At 42.6% G+C, this 25,142-nt stretch overlaps 1 protein-coding gene across 3 annotated transcripts; it reads left to right on the forward strand.

The window, feature by feature from the left end:
• On the forward strand, positions 1-24,526 carry PDCD2L (programmed cell death 2 like). Of its 3 annotated transcripts, none has more exons than XM_044256289.1 (7): positions 1-146; positions 260-426; positions 569-629; positions 2,256-2,629; positions 4,570-4,680; positions 9,165-9,313; positions 24,352-24,526. In XM_044256289.1, exons 1-7 carry the CDS (start codon positions 39-41, stop codon positions 24,480-24,482), a joined length of 1,101 nt encoding a protein of 366 aa, XP_044112224.1. In that variant the 5' UTR covers positions 1-38; the 3' UTR covers positions 24,483-24,526. The 3 variants fall into 3 exon arrangements, with proteins under 3 accessions (XP_044112224.1, XP_044112226.1, XP_044112225.1); XM_044256291.1 differs by lacking the exon at positions 24,352-24,526 and adding an exon at positions 10,072-10,100; XM_044256290.1 differs by lacking the exon at positions 4,570-4,680.
• Positions 24,527-25,142: the final 616 nt, after the last annotated feature.

The following is a 25,142-nucleotide window of genomic DNA, read 5'->3' on the forward strand; positions in this document are numbered from 1 at the left end:
CATAGTTCTCATTTCCACGTGGGTGCCTCGTCGTCGTCATGGCGGCTTTTCGGAAGCCGGTACTGCTCGGGCTTCGAGACACTGCAGTGCATGGCCGCCCGACGGGGCCGGGCGCCTGGACTGCTAACAAGCTGGGCGGCCTTCCGGTGAGTGGAGCATCGGGGCCGGGGTCGGCGGGTGCTGGTGAAGGCTACGGGGTGAGAGAGCGGGCGAGGTCCAGGAGCAGAGCCGGAGTTTTGAGCGCTTCCCTTGCCCTCAGGACGCCCTGCCGGCGGTAGCAGCGCCGAGGCCAGTGTGTGAACGTTGCAGGCAGCCTCTTGCCCTGGTCGTGCAGGTGTACTGCCCGCTGGAAGGCTCCCCGTTTCACCGGCTACTGCACGTGTTCGCTTGCCCCCGCCCCAGGTGCGGCAGCGGCGGGGCGCGCAGGTAGGCGGGGAAGTTCCGAGCTGCTTCGGGATTTTATGAGTGGGCGAGAGCTGGGGGGCCGCACGGGCCACACGGGATAGGGCTGGCCAGCTAGCTGGTGGTCAGCATTGGAGCCTCACTGCCATTTATCTTTATCCTGAAGCTGGAAGGTGTTCCGTTCCCAGTATCTGCAGATGCAAGAGACGGAGGCGCAGGACGCTCAGGTAAACCGGTTGTTCTTAGCATATTACGACTTGCTGTAACTTGAGAGTGTTTTCTAGAATATCCTTTAAGATAAACTTTCAGCCGTGGTCTTTTGAAGTACGTTGGAATGGTTTTTGCACTTTCCTGAACTGTGAAGTGCTATCTCCTTAAGATTTTGTTCTTTTTTTCTTTTAATATACCTTGAAGACCTTGAGGCACATGACTCAGTGATGTTTCTGTTGGGGAACAAGTATGGATGTATAGGTGTATGTGGTTGCGTGTAATATATATGTGTTTATTGTAAACATAGTTGCTGTGATAATGTGTATGTGTATATAGCAAACAAAAAGGAAAAAAATCTCAATTTATTGAACCCCAAAATTGGGCAAGCTGGTAGCTGCAGAACAAAATTCAGTCTGTTTTGCCTGTAAATGTGCGCTTATGTATACTCCGAGCTCTAAACGTGTGCCAGGCCTGGTACCAGCAGTACCAGGAATGAAGAGATGAAGACGTGGTATCTGCTTTATTTTATTTTATTTTTTTTTTTTTAAAGATTTTATTTATTTATTTGACAGAGAGAGATCACAAGTAGGCAGAGAGGCAGGCAGAGAGAGAGAGGAGGAGGCAGGCTCCCTGCTGAGCAGAGAGCCCGATGCGGGACTCGATCCCAGGACCCTGAGATCATGACCTGAGCCGAAGGCAGCGGCTTAACCCACTGAGCCACCCAGGCGCCCCGGTATCTGCTTTAATATGGCAGCATTGGGTTGCAGAAAATAGAAGAGCACTGACTTTTTAAAGCCTAGACAGAATTAGTTTTTTTTTTTTAAGATTTTATTTTTATTTATTTGACAGAGAAAGATCACAAGTAGGCAGAGAGGCAGGCAGAGAAAGAGAGGAGGAAGCAGGCTCCCTGCTGAGCAGAGAGCCCGATGTGGGACTTGATCCCAGGACCCTGAGATCATGACCTGAGCCGAAGGCAGCGGCTTAACCCACTGAACCACCCAGGCGCCCCAGAATTAGGTTTTTATTAACCCTGAATAGATTGGAGGGGGCCACTCCAGGAATGACTTCCAGAACCACACCTCAGAACTGGCCTGTCAAGGACCCCTTCTAACCACCTGCGACACCTGCAGTCGGAAAGCTGAGATGTGGTCTGGTGAACTGGAAGCTGCCCTTGTCAGATCTTTTGGATCCAAGTCCTTGCTTTGTATCGATCTACAGACTTTTGCTTGGTGGTCTCTCTTTCCGCATCATTCTGTTTCAAGTTTGTGTCTCCCCAGTGGACCTGAGTAGCCCGCCTTTGATCATATCTGAAACCCTAGCTGCTAAGGGGTCTGGGAAATGTAGTTTTCTCCAGCTAGCTTCTGTAATACATGAAACACAACTGGAGAGGGTTTGGAATAGATGGTTGAAAAAACCACGTTACTACATTGGCCATGCTGCCCCTGGAAAGGGAAGAGAATTTTTGTTACCTCCAACATGCTTTGAGTGTATGGGGTCCACGAAGTTGAGTCTAGAGTGTGCAAGAGGGGAAGGTGCTGTGTGACGTCTCCCTTGGGAAGGTGAGGCAATGGATAGCTCAAACCAAGGGGATGCGTGAGATCACCCAAATGTGCTTGGGCTTCATTCACTGGATATTCTTCTAGAAACAGGAAAACGGCCTTGCAGCTGAGGATTGGTGCGAAGGTGCAGATGACTGGGGGAGTGACAGTGAGGAGGCGCTGCCACCACAGCTTACCTTGCATTTTGGAAATGATTCCAGCAGTGCCGAGGACACAGGCTGTACTGCCCAGCTCCAAGATCTCCACCTGCAGGATACCGTCATGGGTGCTGCTCCTCCTGTTTCTCCTGGGGAAGAGACGGCCTTGTCTTCTGTGGCACCGCAGTTCCTGCCCTACTATATCTGTGTTGTCGATGAGGAGGATTACGGGGACTTTGTCAGTCTGGATCACGCTCATAGTCTTCTGAGGGAATATCAGCGGAAGGAAGGAGTGGATATGGAACAGTTGCTTTCCCAAAGGTGAGAATATGTGCTGCTGAGTCTGAGAGGGGACTTGATCAGGAAGCCACCACGGTAGGTACCCTTTGGTTTGATTCTAGTACTTGGGGAAACATTTTCAAGCAGAACTTGTCTGTGTAGGACCTTTCTGCTTTGCTCCTCCTGGATGAGAAAGGGAGACCGAGACAAGGCGATCTTACGAGCCACTGTTGGGTTAGCTGGAAAACACTGCTCTAAGTACCCTCAAAAAGATGAGCAAGGAAGTTAGGGCTGACAGCTTTTGCAGAAGAATATCTTTACTGTCTCTTTCTTTTCTTTGTTAAATGATTAGCTCAGACAAGTAAGTTAGAAAAACGCCATTTGTTTTTTGACTCTTGGCTGTGGCTCAGGAACTGGCCTGGGATGTCAAAGACCCTCCCAGAGCCTCAGCTCTCACCACTGAAATGAGAGTCATGTTGGTATCTCTGTTGTCTGTGTCATCAGATGGTTTTAGGAATCAGTGAGAGAGTAGGTTTGGTGGTTTGTTTGGTTTTTTTTCCAGATTTTATTTATTTTTTGACAGAGATCACAAGTAGACAGAGAGGCAGGTAGGGGGAATGGGGATCAGGCTCCCCACTGAGTAGAGAGCCCAATGTGGGGCTCGATCCCAGGATGCTGGGATCATGACCCAAGCTGAAGGCAGAGGCTTTAACCCACTGAGCCACTCAGGTGCCCCAAGAGAGTAGGTCTTTAAAGGCTTTATAAACCAAAGCCCTATAAAGAACTAAGAATAATAATTTTTGCTGTTAGTAGAATTACAGTTGGGTATTTGGAGAGATAATCTGGTTCTTTACCAGAGCTGTTTCTTTTGTAAGCATTTCAGAATAATGTTGGGCTGCTTACAGACTGATTTAAAAATAATCCATAATGGGGAAAGAAATGAAGATAGTCAATGAGCATAAGGACTTTTAAAACTGCAAATAATTATTCCAGAGTTGAAAATGGCTAGGGAGCAGGGCTTGGGAGAATGGTGGGTAGGGGATTACTGCTAGATATTACAAGGTATTAAATTTATGATTTTTGGCCACCCGGGTTGCTCAGTGGGTTGAGTCTCTGCCTTTGGCTCAGGTGCTGATCCCAGGGTCCTGGGATCAAGCCTCACATCAGGCTCCTTGCTCGGCAGGGAGCCTGCTTCTCCTTCTGCCCCTTCCTCCTGCTTATGATATCTTTTACTGTCTCTCTCTCTCATAAATAAATAAAATCTTTTTTAAAAAATTATCATTTTTAAATTTTTATTCATTTTTTATTTTAAATTTTTTTTTTTTTAAAGATTTTATTTATTTATTTGACAGAGAGAAATCACAAGTAGACGGAGAGGCAGGCAGAGAGAGAGGGGGAAGCAGGCTCCCTGCTGAGCAGAGAGCCCAATGCGGGACTTGATCCCAGGACCCCGAGATCATGACCTGAGCCGAAGGCAGCGGCTTAACCCACTGAGCCACCCAGGCGCCCTTAAATTTTTTTTAAAGATTTTATTTGTTTATATGACAGAGAGAGGCAGGACAAACAAGGGAGCGGCAGAGGGAGAGGGAAAAGCAGGCTCCCTGATGCAGGGCTTGGTCCCAGGACACTGGGATCATGACCTGAGCCGAAGGCAGACACTCAACCAACTGAGCCACTCAAGCACCCTAAATTTATGAATTTTATTTTAGAGTGAGCAGGGTAGGGTTGGGAGAGGCAGAGGGAGAGAGAGAATCCCAGTCAGACTCTGTACTGACCTCGGAGCATGACGTGGGGTTCAGTCCCACAACCTTGAGACCACGACCTTAGCTGAAACCGAGTCTGACATTTGACTGACTGCTCCACCCAGGTACCACTTAAATTTATGATTTCTAAATTATGTGCGTTATCTTGTTTGCTCCTCTGAATATTGTAATTCTCTGGATATAGACACTCAAAAGTGTTTTCTGCTTTTCTTTTCTTAGTCTTTCTAGTGATGGTGATGAAAAATATGAGAAGACCATAATTAAAAGTGGAGATAAGATATTTTACAAATTCATGAAGAGAATTGCTGCTTGTCAGGAGCAGATTTTGAGGTAGAGGCACTTTTTCTTTTATTGTTTTTCTTGATTGTAACAACCGTACATGCTAGTTTGGAAAATACAATGAGAAAACCAAAATCTAGTATTCCACAAACCAAGAGCCCAAGATTTTAGTGTATTATGTTCACTTATTTTTTATGCATTTGGATGCATGAATGTGGGTAGGACCTGTGTGGGCTTTTTTTGTTTTTTGTTTTTAAGATTTTATTTATTTGTTAGAAAAAGAGTGAGAAAGATAAAGAGTGTGCCCACGCGCACAAGCAGGCAGAGAGGCAGGCAGAGGCAGAGAGAGAAGCAGGCTCCCTGCTGAGCAAGGAGCCCGTTGGGGAACTGGATCCCAGGACCCTGGAATCATGACCTGAGCCAAAGACAGTGTCTTAACCCACTGAGCCACCCAGGTGTCCCTGTGTAGGTTTTTTAGTTTGTTTTTTAAACATTTATTTATTTGAGAGAGAGCATGAGCCAGAGGGGCAGAGGAGGGGAGAGAATCCCAAGCCAACTCCATGCTGAGTACTGAGCCCATTGTGGGGCTCAAGCTCATGACCCTGAGATCTGACCTGAGCTGAAACCAAGAGTTGGGTGCTTAACTGACTGTGCCACCCAGGCGCCCCAGGAATTGTGTATTTTTTAAAAAACATAATTTGGGAGGCACCTAGATGGCTCATTCAGTAGAGCATGCAACGCTTGATCTCAGCGTTGTGAGTTCTAGTCCCACATTGACTGTAGAGATTACTTAAAAGCTAAAAAAAAAAACCCATAATTTGGATCATATAGCGCGATATATATTTTTTTTTATTTATTTGATAGAGAGCAAGACACACAAGCAGGGAGAGCAATAGAGGGAGAGGGAGAAACAGGATCCCCACTGAGCATGGAGCCCTACTCGGATCTTGATCCCAGGAATCAGATCATGACCAGAGCTGAAAGCAGGTTAACCCACTGAGCCACTCACGTGCCCCTTATATGATTTTTTTTTAAGTAATCTTTACATTATCTTTTCAGTACCTTGAGAGCTTTGTTGTTTTTTTCTTAAGATTTTTTTTTAAGATTTTATTTATTTATTTGACAAAAAAAGAGATTCAGGAGCAGGGGGAGAGGCAGAGGGAGAAGCAGACACCCCGCTGACCAGAAATCCCAATGTGGGGCTCATCCTGGGACTCCAGAATCATGACCTCAGCCAAAGACAGAGCCTTAACTGACTGAGCCAGCCAGGAATCCTCAACTTTTTATTTCCACAGGAAATTCTCTATAACCAAAGGTAACAGAATTCGTTGTGTTTGATTTCCTGTGTTTCCTTATAGGAGTTTTTGGTTTTAGTTTTTACATTTAGGTCTGTGATCCATTGAGTTAATTTTTGTGTATAATGTATGAGGGTCAAGTTTCTTTTGTTTTTGTTTTTTTTTTAAAGATTTTATTTAGGGGCGCCTGGGTGGCTCAGTGGGTTAAGCCTCTGCCTTCGGCTCAGGTCATGATCCCAGGGTCCTGGGATCAAGCCCCGCATCGGGCTCTCTGCTCTGCAGGGAGCCTGCTTCCTCCTCTCTCTCTGCCTGCCTCTCTGCCTACTTGTGATCTCTGTCAGAGAAATAAAGAAAAAATCTTTAAAAAAAAAAAAAAAAAGATTTTATTTATTTGACAGAGAGAGAGAGATCACAAGTAGTCAGAGAGGCAGGTGGCAGGTGGGGGACGCTGAGTAGAGAGCCCGACTCGGGGCTTGATCCCAGGACCTCAGGATCATGACCCGAGCCGAAGGCAGGGGCTTTAACCCACTGAGCCACCCAGGAGCCCCTCAAGGTTCTTTTTTGGTCTGAATATCCAATTGTTGGCAACACCAGTTTCTATTACTGATCACTTTTGTCTTGATTATCAGTTACAGAGAAAGAGTAACAAAACATTCAGCTATAATTATGAATATGCCTTTTTCTCCTTTTAATTCTGTCAGTTTGTCTCACACATTTTGGTACTGTTTTAAGATGTATCAATTTGTAGGCTTATTTATCTGGTGAATTGATCTTGATATAAGTAAATGTTTCTATTTATTTGTAGTGATACTCTATCCTTGGAGTATATTTGGTCTCCTGTTGGTATAGGCACACTTGCTCTCTTTTGTTTCTTTAAAAAAAATTTTTTGAAGATTTTATTTATTTATTTGGCAGAGAGAGATCACAAGTAGGCAGAGCAGCAGGCAGAGAGAGAGGGGGAATCAGGCTCCCCACTGAGCAGAGAGCCTGATGCGGGGCTCGATCCCAGGACCCTGAGATCATGACCTGAGCCGAAGGCAGAGGCTTTAACCCACTGAGCCACCCGGGTGCCCCTTGTTTCATCTTTTTAAGGTTAATCTTTTTTTTACTCTTTACTTTCAACCTCTTCCTTTAGAGTGGGTTGTTTTGTTTTGTTTCTATAAGTTACTAAGTTATTTGATTTATTTAAGCTTAAAAAAGAAAAGCAGTTTACTTATTTCTCTCAGCCCTGATCCCTTGCCTCTGGAAACCACCAATTTCTTCTCTATGAGTTTGGTGGGGGTTTTTTTGTTTGTTTATTTGTTTTTTTTAGGTCCTGCATGTAAGTGATATCACAGTTTGTCTTTCTCTGTCTGGCTTACTTCACTTAGCATTATGCCCTTGAGGCCCATCCATGGTGTCGCAAATGTCAAGATTTCCTTCTTTATGGTTGAGTATTCTGTTGTTTGTTGTGTGTGTATATGTGAGTGTGCACATGCACACCCCCACACATACAATTTTTTATCTGTTAATGGACCCTTGGGTTACTTACATGTCTTGGCTATTGTAAATAATGCTGCAGTGGGCCATCAGAGTGGGTATCTTTTTTGAGTTTGTGTTTTTGTCTCCTTTAAATAAATACCCAGGAATGAGATTGCTGGATCATATGGTAGTTCTGTTTCTGATTTTTTGAGGAATCTCTATACTGTTTTCTGTAGTGGCTGACTGATTTACACTCCTGTGAACAGTGCACAAGCGTTCCCTTTTCTCCACATCCTTGCCAACACTTACTTCTTGTCTTTTTGATAATTGCCATTCTGAAAGGTGTCGGGTGCTATCTCAAGTGTACTTTATTTGTTAAGATTTTATTTATTTATTTGACAGAGAGAGATCACAAGTAGGCAGAGAGGCAGGTGGGGGTGGGAAGCAGGCTCCCTGCGGAGCAGAGAGCCTGATGTGGGGCTCAATCTCAGGACCCCAAGATCATGACCCAAGCCGAAGGCAGAGGCCTAACCCACTGAGCCACCCAGGCGCCCCTGTTTTTTTTTGTTGTTGTTTTTTTTAATTATTTTCACCTTTTGTTTAATTTTGGATATCTCTATTTTGCTCAGATTCACAGATTTTTTTGTTGTTGTTATTTCCTACCTGCTGTTAACTTTTACTAAATGAAGTTCTTTATTCTGCTACACCATTTTTCATTTCTAGCATTTCTCTGTCAATCTCTTTTAGTTTCCATTTCTATGCTAACTTCCCTGTTTATGCATGTCTACCTTTTCTGCTAGATTCTTTTTATGTTTATTTATTTTTTTATATGTTTATTATTGATATTTTATTGTTTGTTTTGTCCCCCTTCCACTGATATTTTAAGTCTCTTTCTGATAAGTCCATCACCTTGTCTTTGGGTATTTTTTTTTTTTTTAAAGATCTTATTTGTTTATTTGAGAGAGCGCACAAGCAGGAGGAGGGGCAGGCAGAGGGAATAGCAGACCCATTGAGCAGGGAGTCCTATGAGGGACTTGATCCCAGGACCCTGACATCATGACTTGAGCTGAAAGCAGAGGCCTAACCCACTGAGCATACACCTGGGCATCCCAGTGGGTGTTCCTGTATTGACTTTCTTGGTGGGTTAAATTTTTCTGCTGCTCTTGGGGCATTGGGTGGCTCAGTTAAGTGCACGACTGTTGATTTTAACTCCTATCGTGAGACCGAAACCTGCATCGAGCTCTGCTGAGTGTGGAGCCTGCTTAGGGTTCTGGTTCTCTCCTCTCCCATCTTGCTCTGCCCTCCGTGCACCCCCCCCCCCAGTTTACACATACTCTCTCTCAGGTAATTAATTTTCTGTTGTCATGTATATCTAATTTCTTTTTATTGTTTGCCATGATATATTGAAGATACTGAAGTGAATATTTACTCCTTAGAAGGACATGGCCTCCTTCCGTAAGGCCAGTAGTGTGGAGTCCAAGTCGGCTTACTCTGTGGTTGAGCTCAGTCTGGGCTTGGTTGCAGTGTGGTTAGATATAGTTCTACATTGGCTTTAGTGCCTTCATCCACACTTTGAACCAGACATTGACAAGACTTTAGATATCTTGCTGAGCTCTACAGGCTTGCTGCTAGGTTTTGGGTCTTTGGATTTTCTTTGCTGTCTGGTTTTGCTCCTGGTCGTCTGCAAGAAGGAAGCAAAGTTTGCAAAGCATGGTCTCTGATGTTGAAATGTGACTTATGTGCTATCTTCCTTCAGGGTTCTTTGTTTCCTTGCTTTAGGTATTCCTGGAGTGGAGAACCACTTTTTTTGACCTCTCCTACATCAGAAGTCACTGAGCTCCCAGCCTGCAGTCACTGTGGAGACCGAAGGACATTTGAGCTTCAGCTTATGCCAGCACTGGTCAGCATGCTCAGAAGCACTAATTTAGGTAATAAGCCCTTTATGAATTTGAGGTTGTGGATTTATTGCACAAATAGGAATTATTTCAAAAGGAAAGGCTATCATTTCATTTTTGTTTACTTATAAAATATAAGCTTATTACAGAAATCTTAGAAAATTTATTTATTTATTTATTTAAAGATTTTATTTATTTATTTGACAGATCACAAGTAGGCAGAGAGGCAGGCAGAGAGAGAGAGAGAGGAGGAAGCAGTTCCCCCGCTGAGCAGAGAGCCCGATGCGGGGCTTGATCCCAGGACTCTGGGATCATGACCTGAACCGAAGGCAGAGGCTTAACCTACTGAGCCACCCAGGGGCCCCCAGAAATTTTGGAAAATTTATATCCAGCCAATCCGACACAAACACCAATATCATTTTGTTGGTTTAAGGGCAAGCTGTTTTCTGTCCTTAAAATTATTTTCATAGCAGAAAGCCCCTGGCTGGGTAGGTTGGTGCAGCATGTGACTCTTAATCTCAGGGTTGTGAGTTCAAGTCCCACAGTGTAGGTAGAGTTTATTTAACAAACCAAAACCAAAAAATAACGTTGTGTTATAGTCAAAATTTATTATTTAATAAAAAAAGCAACTGGGGGTGGGGAATAACTTTTACAGGGGCGCCTGGCTGGCTGAGTTGGAAGAGCATGTGACTCTTGATCTTGGGATTGTGAGTTTAAGCCCCATGTTCGGCATAGGGCTTACTTTAAAAAAAAATTTTTTTTTTTAAGATTTTTATTTATTTATTTGACAGAGAAACAGTGAGAGGGAACACCAGCAGAGGGAGTGGGAGAGGAAGAAGCAGGCTTCCTGCTGAGTTGGGAGCCCAATGCGGGACTTGATCCCAGAACCCTGGGATCATGACCTGAGCTGAGGGCAGGCACTCAAGGACTGATCCACCCAGGTACTCCTTTAAAAATAATTTTTACGGGGCACTTGGGTGGTTCAGTTGGTTAAGCATCTGCCTTTGGCTTTGGTCATGATCTCAGGGTCCTTTGATCGAGTCTTGGGTTGGGCTCTGTGCTCAGTGGGGAGATTGCTTCTCCCTCTGCTTCTCCCACAGCTCATGCTCACATGCTCTCTCTTTCTCAAATAAATAAAATCTCTTAAAAATTTTTAAAAAACATCTTTTATGTGATTATAGTTCTTTTTTTTTTTTTTTTAAAGATTTTATTTATTTATTTGAGAGAGAGAGAGAGACAGTGAGAGAGAGCACAAGCGAGGAGAAGGTCAGAGAGTGAAGCAGACTCCCCATGGAGCTGGGAGCCCGATGCGGGACTCGATCCCGGGACTCCAGGATCACGCCCTGAGCCGAAGGCAGTCGTCCAACCAACTGAGCCACCCAGGCGTCCCTATGTGATTATAGTTCTTATTTTAGCATCATTATGTGATCTTTTTAAACAAAAATTAAAAGTTTTTTATAATAAAAGTAACAGGAGGACCTGGCTGATCCCATTTGTAGAGCATGTGACTGTTGATCTTGGTCGTGAGTTCAGGTTACACATTGGGCATAGAGCAGGGCTTAGTCTCACAACCCCAAGATCATGACCTGAACTGAAACCTGGAGTTGGATGCTCAACCAGCCAAGCCACCCAAGGCACCCATGCATTTATTTATTTATTTATTTATCAGTAATCTCTACCCCTGGTGTGGGGCTTGAACTCATAATCTGGAGATTGAGAGTTGCATACTCTTCTGACTGAGCTGTTATATTAACAATATTCATTCTTCCATTTCACCAATGTGGATGTCTTTCCATTTATTTGTGCCTTTAATGTCCTTCAGTAGTGTTTTATCTTTTCAGTGTACAAGTCTTTTGACTCCTTGGTTAAATTTATTCCAAGTATTTTATTTTATTTTTTTTTCGGACTGATTGTTGGTCCTACAATTGCTGAATGTATTTATGAGAGGCAATGAAAGCAGTGCTCAAAGAAAAAGTTAGAGCTGAAAACACATATGTTAAAAACAAAGATAGATCTCAAATCAGCGACCTAACATATATTGCAAGTAACTTGAAAAAAAATACCAATCAACAAACCAAAGGCAGGAAAAACAAAGAAAGAAGGAAGGCTAAAGCAGAGATTTCGAAGGAGAATATAGACACAATAGGAAAAATATATGAAACCCAATTTTTTTGTGTGGATGGTTAGGTTTTTTCTATGTAGAAGATAAAATCATCTGCAACAGAGACTGTTTTATTTCTTTCCAATTTTGCCTGTTTATTTCTTTTTTTTACTTTTTCCTTAATTCTTCTATCTTAAACTTCTGCGTTAATTAGAAGTAGCAAGAGTGGGCATCCTAGTATTGTTCCTGATTAAAGAATTTCCCTTCTGTTTATAGAGTTATTTTTATTACTACAGGGTATTGATTTTTGTCAGTTGCTTTTTCTGCATCAATTGAGATGATCATGCAGTTCTGTTTATTTTATTAATGTGTATTACATCGATTTTTTATTTTTGTATATTTAACCACTTTTGCGTGTTGAGATAAATCTTACTGGATCATAGTGTATAAATCTTTTTTTAAATTTTTTTTTAAATTTTATTTATAGATTTTATTTGACAGAGATCACAAGTAGGCAGAGAGGCAGGCAGAGAAGGAGGAAGGGAAGCAGGGTTCCTGCTGAGCAGAGAGCTGACGCGAAGCTCAATCCCAGGACCCTGAGATCATGACCTGAGCCGAAGGCAGAGGCTTTAACCCACTGAGCCACCCAGGCGCCCTTTATTTTATTTCTTTTCAGGGTAAATCTTTTTTTTTTTTCTTTTTTTTAGATTTTATTTTTAAGTAATCTCTATACCCAGCATGGGACTCACGCTCAGAACCCTGAGATCAAGAGTTACATGTTCTACTGACCTAATCCGCCACGGTCTTTTTAATAAACTCTTTGATTTTGTTTGCTAGTATTTTGTTGAGGATTTTTATATCTTACATTTACTTCTTTTAAGATTATTTAAGCAATCTCTGTGTCCAATATGGGGCTTAAACTGACCACCCTGAAATAAGAGCCGCATGCTCTACCCACTGAGCCAGCCAGGCATCCTGTATCTTCGATTTATAAGAGATACTGGTCTATAATTTTCTTGTAGTGTCTTAGTCTGCACTTGGGATTAAGGTAATGCTTACATTGGGGCACCTGGCTGGCTCAATTGTTGGAGCATGCAGTTCTTTTTTATTTATTTACCTAATTGTTTTTTGGTTTTGGTTTTGGATTTTTGGTTTCTTTTTTTAAAGCAGGCTCCATGCACAGCAGAGAGCACAATGTGGGGCTTGAACGCATGACTGTGAGCTCAAGACCTGAGCTGAGATCAGGAGTTGGACACTGAACCAACTGAGCCACCTAGGCATCCCACATGCAACTCTTGATCTTGGGGTTGTGAGCTTGAGTCCTATGTTGGGCATAGTGTCTACTTAAAAAAAAAAAAGAATTCCTCATAGAATGAGTTAGTAGGGATGCCTGGGTGGCTTAGTCAGTTAGGTGTCTGCCTTTGGCTCAGGTCATGATCCCAGAGTCCTGGGATCAAGTCCCGCATTGGGCTCCCTGCCCAGTGAAACAGTGGGAAGCCGGTTTCTCCCTCTGACTGCTGCTCCCCCTGGTTGTTTGGGGTTTCTCTCTGACAAATAAATAAATAAAATCTTAAAAAAAAAAAAAAAAAAAAAGGAGTTGTTAATCATTCCCTTCTCTTTAGCTTAGAGTTTAAGAAGGATTGGTATTCAGAGAGCCTGCGTGGCTCAGTAGGGTCATGATCTCAGGGTCCTGGGATTGAGCCCCACATGGGGAGGGGTCCTCTGCTCAGCAGGGAGTCTGCTTCCCCCACCCCCCGCCTGCCTCTCTGCCTACTTGTGATCTCTCTCTGTGTCAAATAAATAAAATCTTTTTTTTTTTTTTTAAAGATTGCTATTCTTTGAATGTTTTGTCATATTCACTAGAAAAACCATCAAGTTCTTGGCTTTTTTGTTGGGTGGTTTTGATTACTGGTTCAATCTCCTTACTAGTTACAGGTCTGTTCAAATTTTCTATTTCTTGAGGCAGTTTTGGTAGATTGCATGTTTCTAGTAGTTTTTCTGTTTCATTTTAGCTTATCTGATTTGTTGCTATACAACTGCTTATAGTATTCTCTTATAATCCTTTTTTTCTATAAAATTAGTACTAATGTCCCTATTTTTTATTTTGGTAACTTGAGTCTTCTCTCTTTTTTTTCTTAGTCATTCCAGGTAAAGATTTGTTGACTTTCTAGATTTTTCTCTCTTGTTTTATAGTCTCTATTTTAAAATCTCCACTCTAGGGGCATCTGGGTGGCTCAGTGTGTTAAAGCCTCTGCCTTGGGCTCAGGTCATGATCTCAGGGTCCTGGTATTGAGCCCCTGCATCGGGCTCTCTGCTCCACGGAGAGCCTGCTTCCTCCTCTCCCTGCCTGCCTCTCTGCCTACCTTGTGATCTCTGTCTGTCAAATAAATAAATAAAATCTTTGAAACAAACAAAAAAATCTCCACTTTAGCTTTTATTTTTGCTTCTGCTGACTTCAGTTGGTTGCTGGTCTTTTTCTAAGACCTTTTCTAAGGTATACAATTAGGTCATTGATTTGAGATCTTTCTTTGTCCTTTTTTTAAAGTTTTATTTATTAATTTAAGAGACAGAGAGTAAGTAAGGGAAGGGGCTGAGGGAGAGTGAGAATCTTGAAGCAGACTCCCTGCTGAGTGCAGAGCCCCACATGAGGCTTGATCCCGGGACCCTGAGATCATGACCAGAGCTGAAATCAAGAGTAGTCCGCTTATCCGACTGAGCCACCCAGGCGCTCCTCTTTGCTCTTAATGTATGTGTTTGCAGCTCTAAATTTTCCACTTAACACTGCTTTTACTACATCTCATAAGATTTGGTATTTCACGTTTTTGTTTTCATTTGTCTTGGGTATATATTGTTTCATTGCTCTTAATGATTTCTTTTTGACCTATTGGTTATTTAAAAGTAGTTTATTTAATTTCCACATATATTTGTGAATTTTCAGTTTTCCTTTTATTACTTACTTCTGGTTTCATATCATTGTGATTGGAAAAGATAACTTTGTATGATTTCAGTCTTTCTAATTTACTGAGACTCACTTGGTGGCCTAACATATGGTGTCTCCCAGAGAATAGTCTATGTGCACTTGAGAAGAGTGTGTTTACTGCTGTAGTTAAGTGGAGAGTTCTGTATGTGCCTCTTTTTCTTCTTCTTTTTTTTTTTTTCCTGGTGTGTGCTTGTTAGTGCTAATTGATTTATAGGCTCGTCAAATCCTTTGTTTCTTTACTGATCTTGTGTTGGGTTGCTTTATCCATTACTATAAGTGGGGTATGAAGTCAGCTATTATTGTAGCACTGTTTCTTCCTTCAGTTGTGTCAGTTTTTGCTTCATACATTTTGGGCCTCTGCATATAGAAGTAAACATGTTTATAATTGTTATACTGTTCGCTTAGAATATATATTTCTTTTTAAATATTTTATTTATTTATTTGACAGAGACAAATCACAAGTAGACGGAGAGGCAGGCAGAGAGAGAAGGAAGCAGGTTCCCTGCAGAGCAGAGAGCCCGATGCGGGACTCGATCCCAGGACCCTGAGATCATGACCTGAGCCGAAGGCAGCGGCTTAACCCACTGAGCCACCCAGGCGCCCCTAGAATATATATTTCTATTCTTTTGTTTCATTCTCGTTGTGTCCCTGTATCTAGAGAATCTCTAGTAGATGGTGTCTAGGTGGATCTTGTTTTATTTTTGTTACATCCAATCTGCCAGTACCTTTTTTTTAATAGGACTTAATCCATTTACATTTAATGTCATTACTGATAAAGAAGGATTTACTTCTGCCATATAGCTATTTATTTCCTGTATATCTTATGATATTTTTGTTTCTCAATTAATTCTTCAATGAGTGACTGTTTTCTTCTTTTTTGTATGTGTGGTAGTGTAACATTCATTTAGATACCCTTTCTTTTTTTTCTTTTTAAAGATTTTTTTTTTTTTTTAATTTGACAGAGATCACAAGTAGGCAGAGAGGCAGGCAGGGAGTGGGGGAATCAGGCTTCCTGCTGAGCAGAGAGCCCGATGCGGGACTCGATCCCAAGACCCTGAGATCATGACCTGAGCCGAAGGCAGAGGCTTAACCCACTGAGCCACCTAGCCGCTCCCCTATCCTTTCAGTTTTGATCTAGCACTTTCTCTACTAATTTCCTGAGATGGGATCATGGGATATAGGGACTTAAAGTGACCTATGGGTCCTAAAATATACTTATTGTATGTTTATGTTCACAATACTAGTCAGATAAGGAATCCTAAGGCATTAATAATTTTTTTCAAAAATTTTAAAGATATGACTTCATTCATTCATTCATTCATTCATTTTTAGGATTTTATTTTTAAATACTCTCTACACACAACATGGGGTTTGAAATTAGAACCCCAGGATCAGAAATCACATGCTCCACCTACTGAGCCAGCCAGAGGCCCTGATATTACCTCATTCTTTTAGCATCCTGTGTTGCAATAGAAAGCAGTCCCATTCTGACTGTTAGTCCTTTGAATGGGAGCTCTTGTTTCCAGGTCACTTTCAGAATCTTCATTTTATCCTTGTTATTTTGAAATTGTGTATATTATGCTGAGTACTTGTAAGTGTTTTGAGTTCAGAAACTCATGTCCTTCAACTTTGATGATTTTCTTCCCTTTTTTTCCTTTAGTGCCTTTTTGGGAACTTGCTTTGGTTCTTCTTTTTTGTTCTGATTTTTGTTTCACTTTCCAGTTTTCTTCAACTTTGTACTTTATTTGTCTTTTTAGTTGTGGTAAATATATATGTAACAAAATTTAACATCTTAACCATTTGTAAGTGCAATTTAGTAACATTAAGTTATTTACATTGTTATGCAGCCATTCTCCAGAACTTTTTCCTCTTGCAAAACTGCAGCTCTATAACCATTAACAATTCCCCGTGTCCCCCTCTCCTCAGCTCCTGGGGACCACAGTTATACTTTCTGGTTCTGTGAATTTGACTACTTTAGATACCTCATAGAAGTGGAATTACAGTATTCGTCCTTTGAGACTGCCTTATTTCACTTAGTGTAAGTGAAGTTCATCCATGTCATACCGTGTGTCTGAATTTCCTTCCTTTTAAAGCTAATACTCTGTAGTATGGATCTACCACATTTTGTTCATTTGTTGAATACTTGGGTTGCTCCTGCTTCTTCGGCTATTGTGAATGTTGTTGCTATGATTCTGGGTGCACAAATCTCTCTTCAAGATCCTGCTTTCAGTTCTTGTGACTATGTATACCCGAAGCAGAATTGCTAGATCATATAATAATTCTATTTTTAGTTCTTTGGGGAACCACTGTAACATTTTTCATAGTGGCTGCACTATTTTATATTCCCAATGAACAGTGCACAAGAATTTTAAATGTCTCCACATCTTCACCAACACTTGTGTTTTGGTTTTTTTTTTTTTTAAAAGATTTTATTTATTTATTTGACAGAGAGAGATCACAAGCAGGCAGAGAGGCAGGCAGAGAGAGAGGAGGAAGCAGGCTCCCTGCTGAGCAGAGAGCCCGATGCGGGCCTCGATCCCAGGACCCTGAGATCATGACCTGAGCCGAAGGCAGCGGCTTAACCCACTGAGCCACCCAGGCGCCCTTGTGTTTTGGTTTTATTTTTTGTTTTGTTTTGTTTTTTAAGATTTTATTTATTTATTTGACAGAGATCACAAGTAGGTAGAAAGGCAGGCAGAGAGAGATGGGGGGAAGCAGCCTCCCTACTGCGCAGAGAGCCTGATGCGGGGCTCGATCCCAGGACCCTGAGCCAAAGGCAGAGGCTTAACCCACTGAGCCACCCAGGTGCCCCTGTTTTGTTTTGTTTTGTTTTGTTTTTTAAAGATTTTATTTATTTATTTGACAGAGAGAGATCACAAGTAGGCAGAGAGGCAGGCAGAGAGAGAGAGGAGGAAGCAGGCTCCCTGCTGAGCAGAGAGCCCGATGCGGGACTTGATCCTAGGACCCTGAGATCATGACCTGAGCCGAAGGCAGTGGCTTAACCCACTGAGCCACCCAGGCGTCCTGTTTTTTTGTTTTTAATAGTAACCATCCTAATGGATGTGACATGGTATCTATTATAATTTGCATTTCCCTAATGATTAATGATGTTGAGCATTTTTCATATGAATGGCCTATTAGCCATTTTACATACCATTTTAGGAGAAGTGTCTACTCAAGTCTTACTGTTCATTTTATAGTCAGGTTATTGGACAAGTTGTTGAGTTGTAAGAGTTCTTTTTATATTCTAGGTATGAACCCCTTATTAGGTGTGATTTTTGCAAATGTTTTCTTCCGTTTTATAGGTTGCCTTTTTACTGTTAATTGTGTCCTTTGGTGCACCTAAGTTTTTAATTTTAATATAGTCCAATTTGTCTATTTTTACTTCTATTGCCTGTGCTTTTGGTTTCATATTCAGGAAATCCTTGCCACCTACTTACTTTTTAAAAAAGAAGCACACAGGGGCGCCTAGGTGGCTCAGTCGTTGGGCATCTGCATTCAGCTTGGGTCATGATCCCAGAGTCCTGGGATTGAGTCCCACATCGGGCTGCCTGCTTCTCCCTCTCCCACTCCCTCTGTTTGTGTTCCCTCTTTTGCTGTCTGTCTCTCTCTGTCAAGTAAATAAATAAAATATTTTTTTAAGAAGTAAAAAGAAAGCACACAGTAAAGTACACCAATCTGAGGCCTATAGCTTGATGAACTTTTACATAAATATACTCTTGTAATCACCTCCCAGAGTAAGATGGGAAGTGTTTGCATGTCCCAGAAAGTCCCTTGGGCCTCCTTCCCTTTCTAGGCTTATCACTCTCCCCTATCCCCTTAAGAAATTTGCCTGCTCGGGTGCCTAGGTGGCTCAGTGGGTTAAAGCCTCTGCCTTCGGCTCAGGTCATGATCCCAGGGTCCTGGGATCGAGCCCCGCATCGGACTCTCTGCTCAGCAGCAGGGAGCCTGCTTCCTCCTCTCTCTGCCTGCCTCTCTGCCTACTTGTGATTTCTGTCAAATAAATAAATAATTTTTTTTTTTAAAGATTTTATTTATTTATTTGACAGAGAGAAATCACAAGTAGATGGAGAGGCAGGCAGAGAGAGAGAGAGGGAAGCAGGCTCCCTGCTGAGCAGAGAGCCCAATGCGGGACTTGATCCCAGGACCCCGAGATCATGACCTGAGCCGAAGGCAGCGGCTTAACCCACTGAGCCACCCAGGCGCCCATAAATAATTTTTAAAAATCTTGAAAATAAATAAATAAAGTCTTAAAAAAGAAGAATTTTGCTTGCTCTGGAATTTCACACAAATGGAATCATACAGTGTATGAGGCATAGAGTGCTTCTGTTTAACTTGACTTCTTTGTTAGCTCTGTCTTCTAACCCTTCTTTTGAATTTGGTTTGACTGTTCTATTTTTAGTTTCTAAAAGCTCTTCCTTGTTCTCTGAAGCTTTTCCATACCACCTTTTTGTTTTATTTTGTTTGATGAGTTCTTTTACATCTTTAAGAAGTGGTTTAGGGACATCTGGATAGCTCAGTTAGTTAAGGGTTCTACTCTTGATCTTAGCTCAGGTCTTGATCTCAGGGTCATGAGTTCAAGTCCTACCTTGGGCTCCATGCTGGGCGTGGAGCCTACTTAACCAAAAAAAAAAAAAGGAAGAAGAAGTGGCCTGGGTTTTTTTTGTTTGTTTGTTTGTTTTTTAAGTTTTCACTTGTTACCCATGTGTCTATTTTCTGCAATTTTTTTTTAGATTTTTTTTTTTTTAAGATTTTATTTATTTATTTGACAGAGAGAAATCACAAGTAGATGGAGAGGCAGGCAGAGAGAGAGGGAAGCAGGCTCCCCGCCGAGCAGAGAGCCCGATACGGGACTCGATCCCAGGACCCTGAGATCATGACCTGAGCTGAAGGCAGCGGCTTAACCCACTGAGCCACCCAGGCGCCCCTTAGATTTTATTTTTAAGTAATCTCTAAACCCAGCATGGAACTTGAACCTACAACCCTGAGATCAAGAGTTGCATGCTCTTGGGGCACCTGGGTGGCTTAGTGGGTTAAGCCTGTGCCATTGGCTGAGGTCATGCTCTCAGGGTCCTGGGATCGAGCCCCACATCGGGCTCTCTGCTCAGCTGGGAGCCTCCTCCCTACCCGCCCCCGCTCCCCCCGCGCCTGCCTCTCTGCCCACTTGTGATCTCTCTTTCTTTGTGTCAAAGAAATAAATACAATCTTTAAAAAAAAAAAAAAAAAAAAAGTTGCATCCTCCATTAGACTGAGTCAGCCAGGCACCTCTCCTGTAATTTTTCTGATCCCCAAATGTTATGTTGGAGATTTTGTATAAATGTCTGGTGAACCCTGGAAATCACCATTTGTTGACATCATTTTAGTCATCATTCTTGACATTAATACAGATAAGAAGTTTAGATAGATAGCTGGAAAAAATTTCTTTTTTTTTTTTTTAAAGATTTTACTTATTTACCTGACACAGAGTGAGTGAACACAAGCAGGGGGAACTGCAGACAGAGAGAGATGGAGAAGCAGGGTCCCCACAGAGCAGGGAGCCCCATGTGGGCTCGATCCCAGGACCCTGAGATCATAATGTGAGTGAAGGCAGACACTTAGCTGACTGAGGCACCCTGGCGCCCCTAGGAAAAAAAATTTCTACCGACAGGAAAATTCAGTACATTCTAATTAAGAATATTGGAATAAATGTGTGCAAATTCAACATAAGGAAAAATGTATGTGAAGCAGTTGCTGGACTGCAGGCAATGGTTTCTTTTACCTAGTTGCTAAAAGATCCTTCTGAAGCTAAGAGTATTACACCCATTCCATTTTTCTTTCTTTCTTTCTTTCTTTTTTTTAAAGGTTTTATTTATTTATTTGGTAGAGACAGAAACAGCAAGAAAGGGAACACTAGCAGGGGGAGTGGGGGAGGGAGAAGCAGGCTTCCAGAGCAGGGAGCCTGATGTGGGGCTCTATTCCAGGACCCTGGGATCATGACCTGAGCCCAAGGCAAACGCTTAATGACTGAGCCACGCAGGAGCCCCTCATTCCATTTTTCAACTTTAGATCATATGTATTTGGCTCTTTACTGTAATAAGGAAGCTTATGCCCTGCTCCACCTCCAAATATTTTAGGTGTTTTTTTTTTAGTAACAGCCTTTCCTTGAAATTGCGAAGTTCCACATAAATTTTTTTTTTTTAAAGATTTTATTTATTTATTTGACAGAGAGAAATCACAAGTAGATGGAGAGGCAGGCAGAGAGAGAGAGAGAAGCAGGCTCCCCGCTGAGCAGAGAGCCCGATGCAGGACTCTATCCCAGGACCCTGAGATCACGACCTGAGCCGAAGGTAGCGGCTTAACCCACTGAGCCACCCAGGCGCCCCCACATAAACTTTTATTTAATGATTTCATCTATAGTTCATTGCTTTATTTGCTATTATGTTTATTTGCTATTATTTCATTATAGGCCACAAAAATATAACTTTCTAATTCAATCATTCCTTCCACATTTATTTCCTAGAATTCTTTCTTTCATGAACCTAGGCCATTTAGTTACCCTGAAATACATTTTGGCAAGAAAGGCAAAACAAATGTTTAATTCCTTTTCATTTTTTAATTGGGACACCTGGATGGCTCAGTTGTTTAACCATCTGCCTTCCACTTAGGTCATGATTCCGGGGTCCTGGGATGGAGTCCCGCATTGGGCTCCTTGCTTAGCAGGGAACCTGCTTCTCCTTCTGCCTGCTCTGCCTGCTGCTCTCCCTGTTAGTGCACTCTCTTTTTGACAAATGAATAAATAAAATCTTTTATTTAAAAAAAAAAAAGACTTTTTTTATTGAGGCGCCTGTGTGGCTCAGTTAGGCCTCTCAGAAGTTAGGCCTCTGCCTTCAGCTCGGGTCATGATCCCTGAGTCTTGGGATCGAGCCCCGCATGGGGCTGTCTGCTCAGCAGGGAGCCTGCCTACTCCTGTCTCTCTTCCTACTTGTGATCTTTATCTGTCAAATAAATAAATAAATAAAATCTTTTTAAAAAATTATTTTTATTTCTTCAAGTAATCTCTGTGCCCATTGTAGGGCTTGAATTTATAACCCCAAGATTAGGGGTCAGCCATGTGCCCTATTTATAATTATTTGTATTGCATTGAGGCTATAAGTCTGTACTCTGTCACCGTGATTGTCACAGCTAATAAGCTTTTGTTCTCTGTTTCTGTGGTTTGCATGCTCACACCATTCTTTTCCGTGAGCTTTTCCATTCCTGAATGTTTTATTTTGATTCTTCTCTGGTAGCTACAGTCTGTCAAGTGATAGCCTTAAGGAGGGTTTATAGCTGTTATTCTTACTTCAGAATGTCTGCTTTTGCATTGAAGAACAACCCATGTATAAAATCCTGAGATCCCATTTTCTTTCCTCCCAACGGTGGTAGCCCCAGTACTATCATGTCCTCACAGTGAGAGCCCTTCTGGCTCTCCTATCCTCTCCTGTGGCCCCATCTCACAGAGAAGTATGTTTTTCCTCCAAATCCCTAAGATCCTTTATATTGATATCTTTAGGCTTTGAATGAAGTCTGAGGGTGGCCTCATTCCACCCCCGCCCCCCCGCCACTTTGTAACTAACATTTATGCTAGCACCTGTAGATTTTTCTGTATTCGTGAAGTCCAGTCTTTGAATTAACAGGTCTTGCCCTTGCATTGTTCCATAATCCTTTCATCCTGGGACAGGGTGGATTTTTGGACCTCCATTTCGTTTTGCTTTATTTTTTTTTTCCCTTCAAATTTCTGGATATTTTTTTGTTGCATTTATAGCTTTTCTGCGGAAGCAGTAGCAGTTGCTTTGGCCACCTTTCTCCTCTCCTGTGCTCACATCTCTCCTCTTTCCCTCTGTTCACTGAGATTCTCTCAAGCCTTTCCTTTCTACCTGTAATTAGGTTTCACCTATCTTTTCTGTTCCTTGTGGCTTCTGATGTTTTTCCTTAGATGTGTATTGGGGCTGTTTGGACCTCCACATAGCTTCCTCTTTGTCCTACCCTCCCCCTTCTGGTGTGTCAGGCCCCTGGGCTCAGGCAACATGTACAGGACTCTGCTACTTGGTATTTTGTTCCATCTGATTTCTCGCCCCTTCTTTTTTCCTACCCTGGTGGCTACCAGTTTGCAGACTCCAGCCTTCTTATTTCTCCCAAATAAGCTCTATTTTGGCCTTGTTAGTTCTGTCTTTGATGCTTTTCTTTCCATTATCCCTGCCTGCATTTTCCTTTCAAAGGGTTTTTCCTTTGCTGCTCCAAACCAGTTCTCCAGCCCCTCTTGTTGACTCCCGTTTTCCCATTCTGAAGTCAGCAGTTCTTGTTGAGCATGTTTTCTTGGTGTTATTCTTCATGGCTCTGTCCATTGACAAATTTCTGTAAGCTCTTAGGATTGTGTGTGTGTGTGTGAGAGAGAGAGAGAGAATCCTTTTTGGAGGTAGTGGAGGTAATGTGTTCTCTTAGTGGGGTACTTATGTATGTAAGTAAGTAAGTAAGCTCTACACCCGACTTGGGGCTTGAACTCATGATTCCAAGATCAAGAGTCACATGCCCGACCCACTGACAGAGCCAGCCAGGAGCCCCGTGAAATTTTTTAGAGAGAGAATGAGCAGGGGAGAAATCTCAAGCAGACTCTGAGCCAAGCTTGGTGCCTGATACAGGGCGCGATCTCAGGACCCTGAGATTATGACCTGAGCTCAGATCAAGAGTTGGGTGCTTAACTGAGTGAGTCACCCAGGTACACCCCCCCCAATTATTTTTTAAGTAGGCTCAATGCCCAGCATCGATCCAACAAGGGGCTTGAACTCAGCAATCCTGAAATCAAGACCTGAGCTGATATCAAGAGTCAGATGCTTAACCAACTGAGTCACCCAGGTGGTCCCCCAACCCTGTCACAGATTTTCAGTGAGGAGTACCTGGGTGGCTCAGTCAGTTAAGCAAGCGCCTGCCTTCGGCTCTGGTCATGATCCCAGGGTCCTGGGACGGAGTCCCACTTCAGGCTCCCTGCTCTGCGGGGAGCCTGCTTCCCCTTCTGCCTGCTGCTCCTCCTGTCTGTGTGCTCTCTCTGTCAAATAAAACAAAAAAACATGATTTTCAGTGTCCAATATCCTAGACAGTTATAATAAAGACTTTAAAGTATATCTTCCCATTAAATCTGCTTTTCGTCATCGTGGTCACTTTCTGTGGGCAAGAATGTGGCTGGAAGGTAGTGAACCACCGCTTTTGCTGTTCCTAATTATTTTTTCAGCTTATCAGGTAAAATCACTCCTGTAGCAACACCAGCTACACTGATATTGCATCATCGTTCTCCTTCCATTATCTTCTCATTGCTTAACCTCTTTGTTTTACATTGAGCACTTAAGATGTGCCGGGCTCTGTTCCAAGTATCTTACATGCACTACTTTATTTAATCCTCCTCACAACAATCTTTTTCTTTTTTTCTTTTTGAAAGATTTTATTTATTTGACAGAGAGATCACAAGTAGGCAGAGAGGGGGATACAGGCTCCCTGCTGAGCAGAGAGCCCGATGTGGGGCTCAATCCCAGGACCCTGGGATCATGACCTGAGCCAAAGACAGAGGCTTAACCCACTGAGCCACCCAGGTGCCCCCAGTCTTTTTCTTTCTTAAGATTTTATTCATTTATTTGAAAGAGAGAAAGCGTAAGCACAAGTAGGGACAAGGGGCAGAGAGAGAAGGAGAAGCAGACTCCCTGCTGGGCAGAGCCAGATGTGGGGCTTCGTTGCAGAGCCCTGGGGTCATGACCTGAGCCAAAGGCAGACACCCACCTGAGTCACCCAGGAGCCCCTCTTCACAACAGTCTTATCATCATGATAAATACAGTCCTCATTACAGATTGGTGAAGTCCCATACTCAGGTGGTAGAGCTGGGATTTAAACTCAGGTAGTCTTGCTCTAGAGTAAGCAAACCTTCAAATACCTAGTGTATCTTCTAACATTTCCTCTTTGTTAGAATCCTGAATATGTTTTGTCTTTCAGATCTTTCTGTAGAATTTGGAACAGTTCTGATTTACACATGTGAGAAGAGTTGCTGGCCTCAAAATCATCAGACTCCCATGGAAGAACTTTGTCTTATACAAGAAGACCCAGATGAATCATTATTTAAGTAGATCATTTCCTTTTATTTATATAAATTAAAACAAATTTTAATGTCCCCAGGTTTGTGTACTTTTGCTTCATTTCGACTCACAGATTATTAACTCTTTATTTTAAGGGCAGTCCTTAAAATATTTTAAGGGCAGCCCTGTGCTGGGGCTGCAGTGAGATTTAGAAACTTCTGGCTGTGAGCTGATATACCTTTCCAGGGTCAGGTGCTTGTCTCCACAGTGACAGCTCAGAATGTGGCTCCTCTCTAGCCCCGAAGGTGGGTGTTCCCTGCACAGGCAATCTAGTGGGCTTTGTAGGAGGGAGAGCCGCGGAAGAGCTGGGAAAACCATCAGCCTCTTACCACCTCTGCTGCCTCTGTACTTGGCTGCATTCTGTTGCAGTCCCTGGATGCTGATTGAACCACTCGACCCACCCCAGCTTCTTAAGGCTCCCACCCTGCCATACTAGCTGTTCAGACCTGTCCGGTGTTTTCCCTACCCATGATCCCACCCTCACCCCATCCCACCTTCTGCCCCTACAGTATTACAGAAAAGGGGCCCTTCCTCTGTTCTGGACATTGTCCCTCCTTCCAGGTGGTCACTTTTCCAATCTCCCCTTTCTCCTTTTGGTTTTTGTGTCAATCCCTTCTATTCTGTTACACTTTGACAGCAGCAGTATGAAAA

The sequence above is a fragment of the Neovison vison genome, chromosome 7, assembly GCF_020171115.1.
Source record: "Neovison vison isolate M4711 chromosome 7, ASM_NN_V1, whole genome shotgun sequence".
Lineage (NCBI taxonomy): Eukaryota > Metazoa > Chordata > Mammalia > Carnivora > Mustelidae > Neogale > Neogale vison.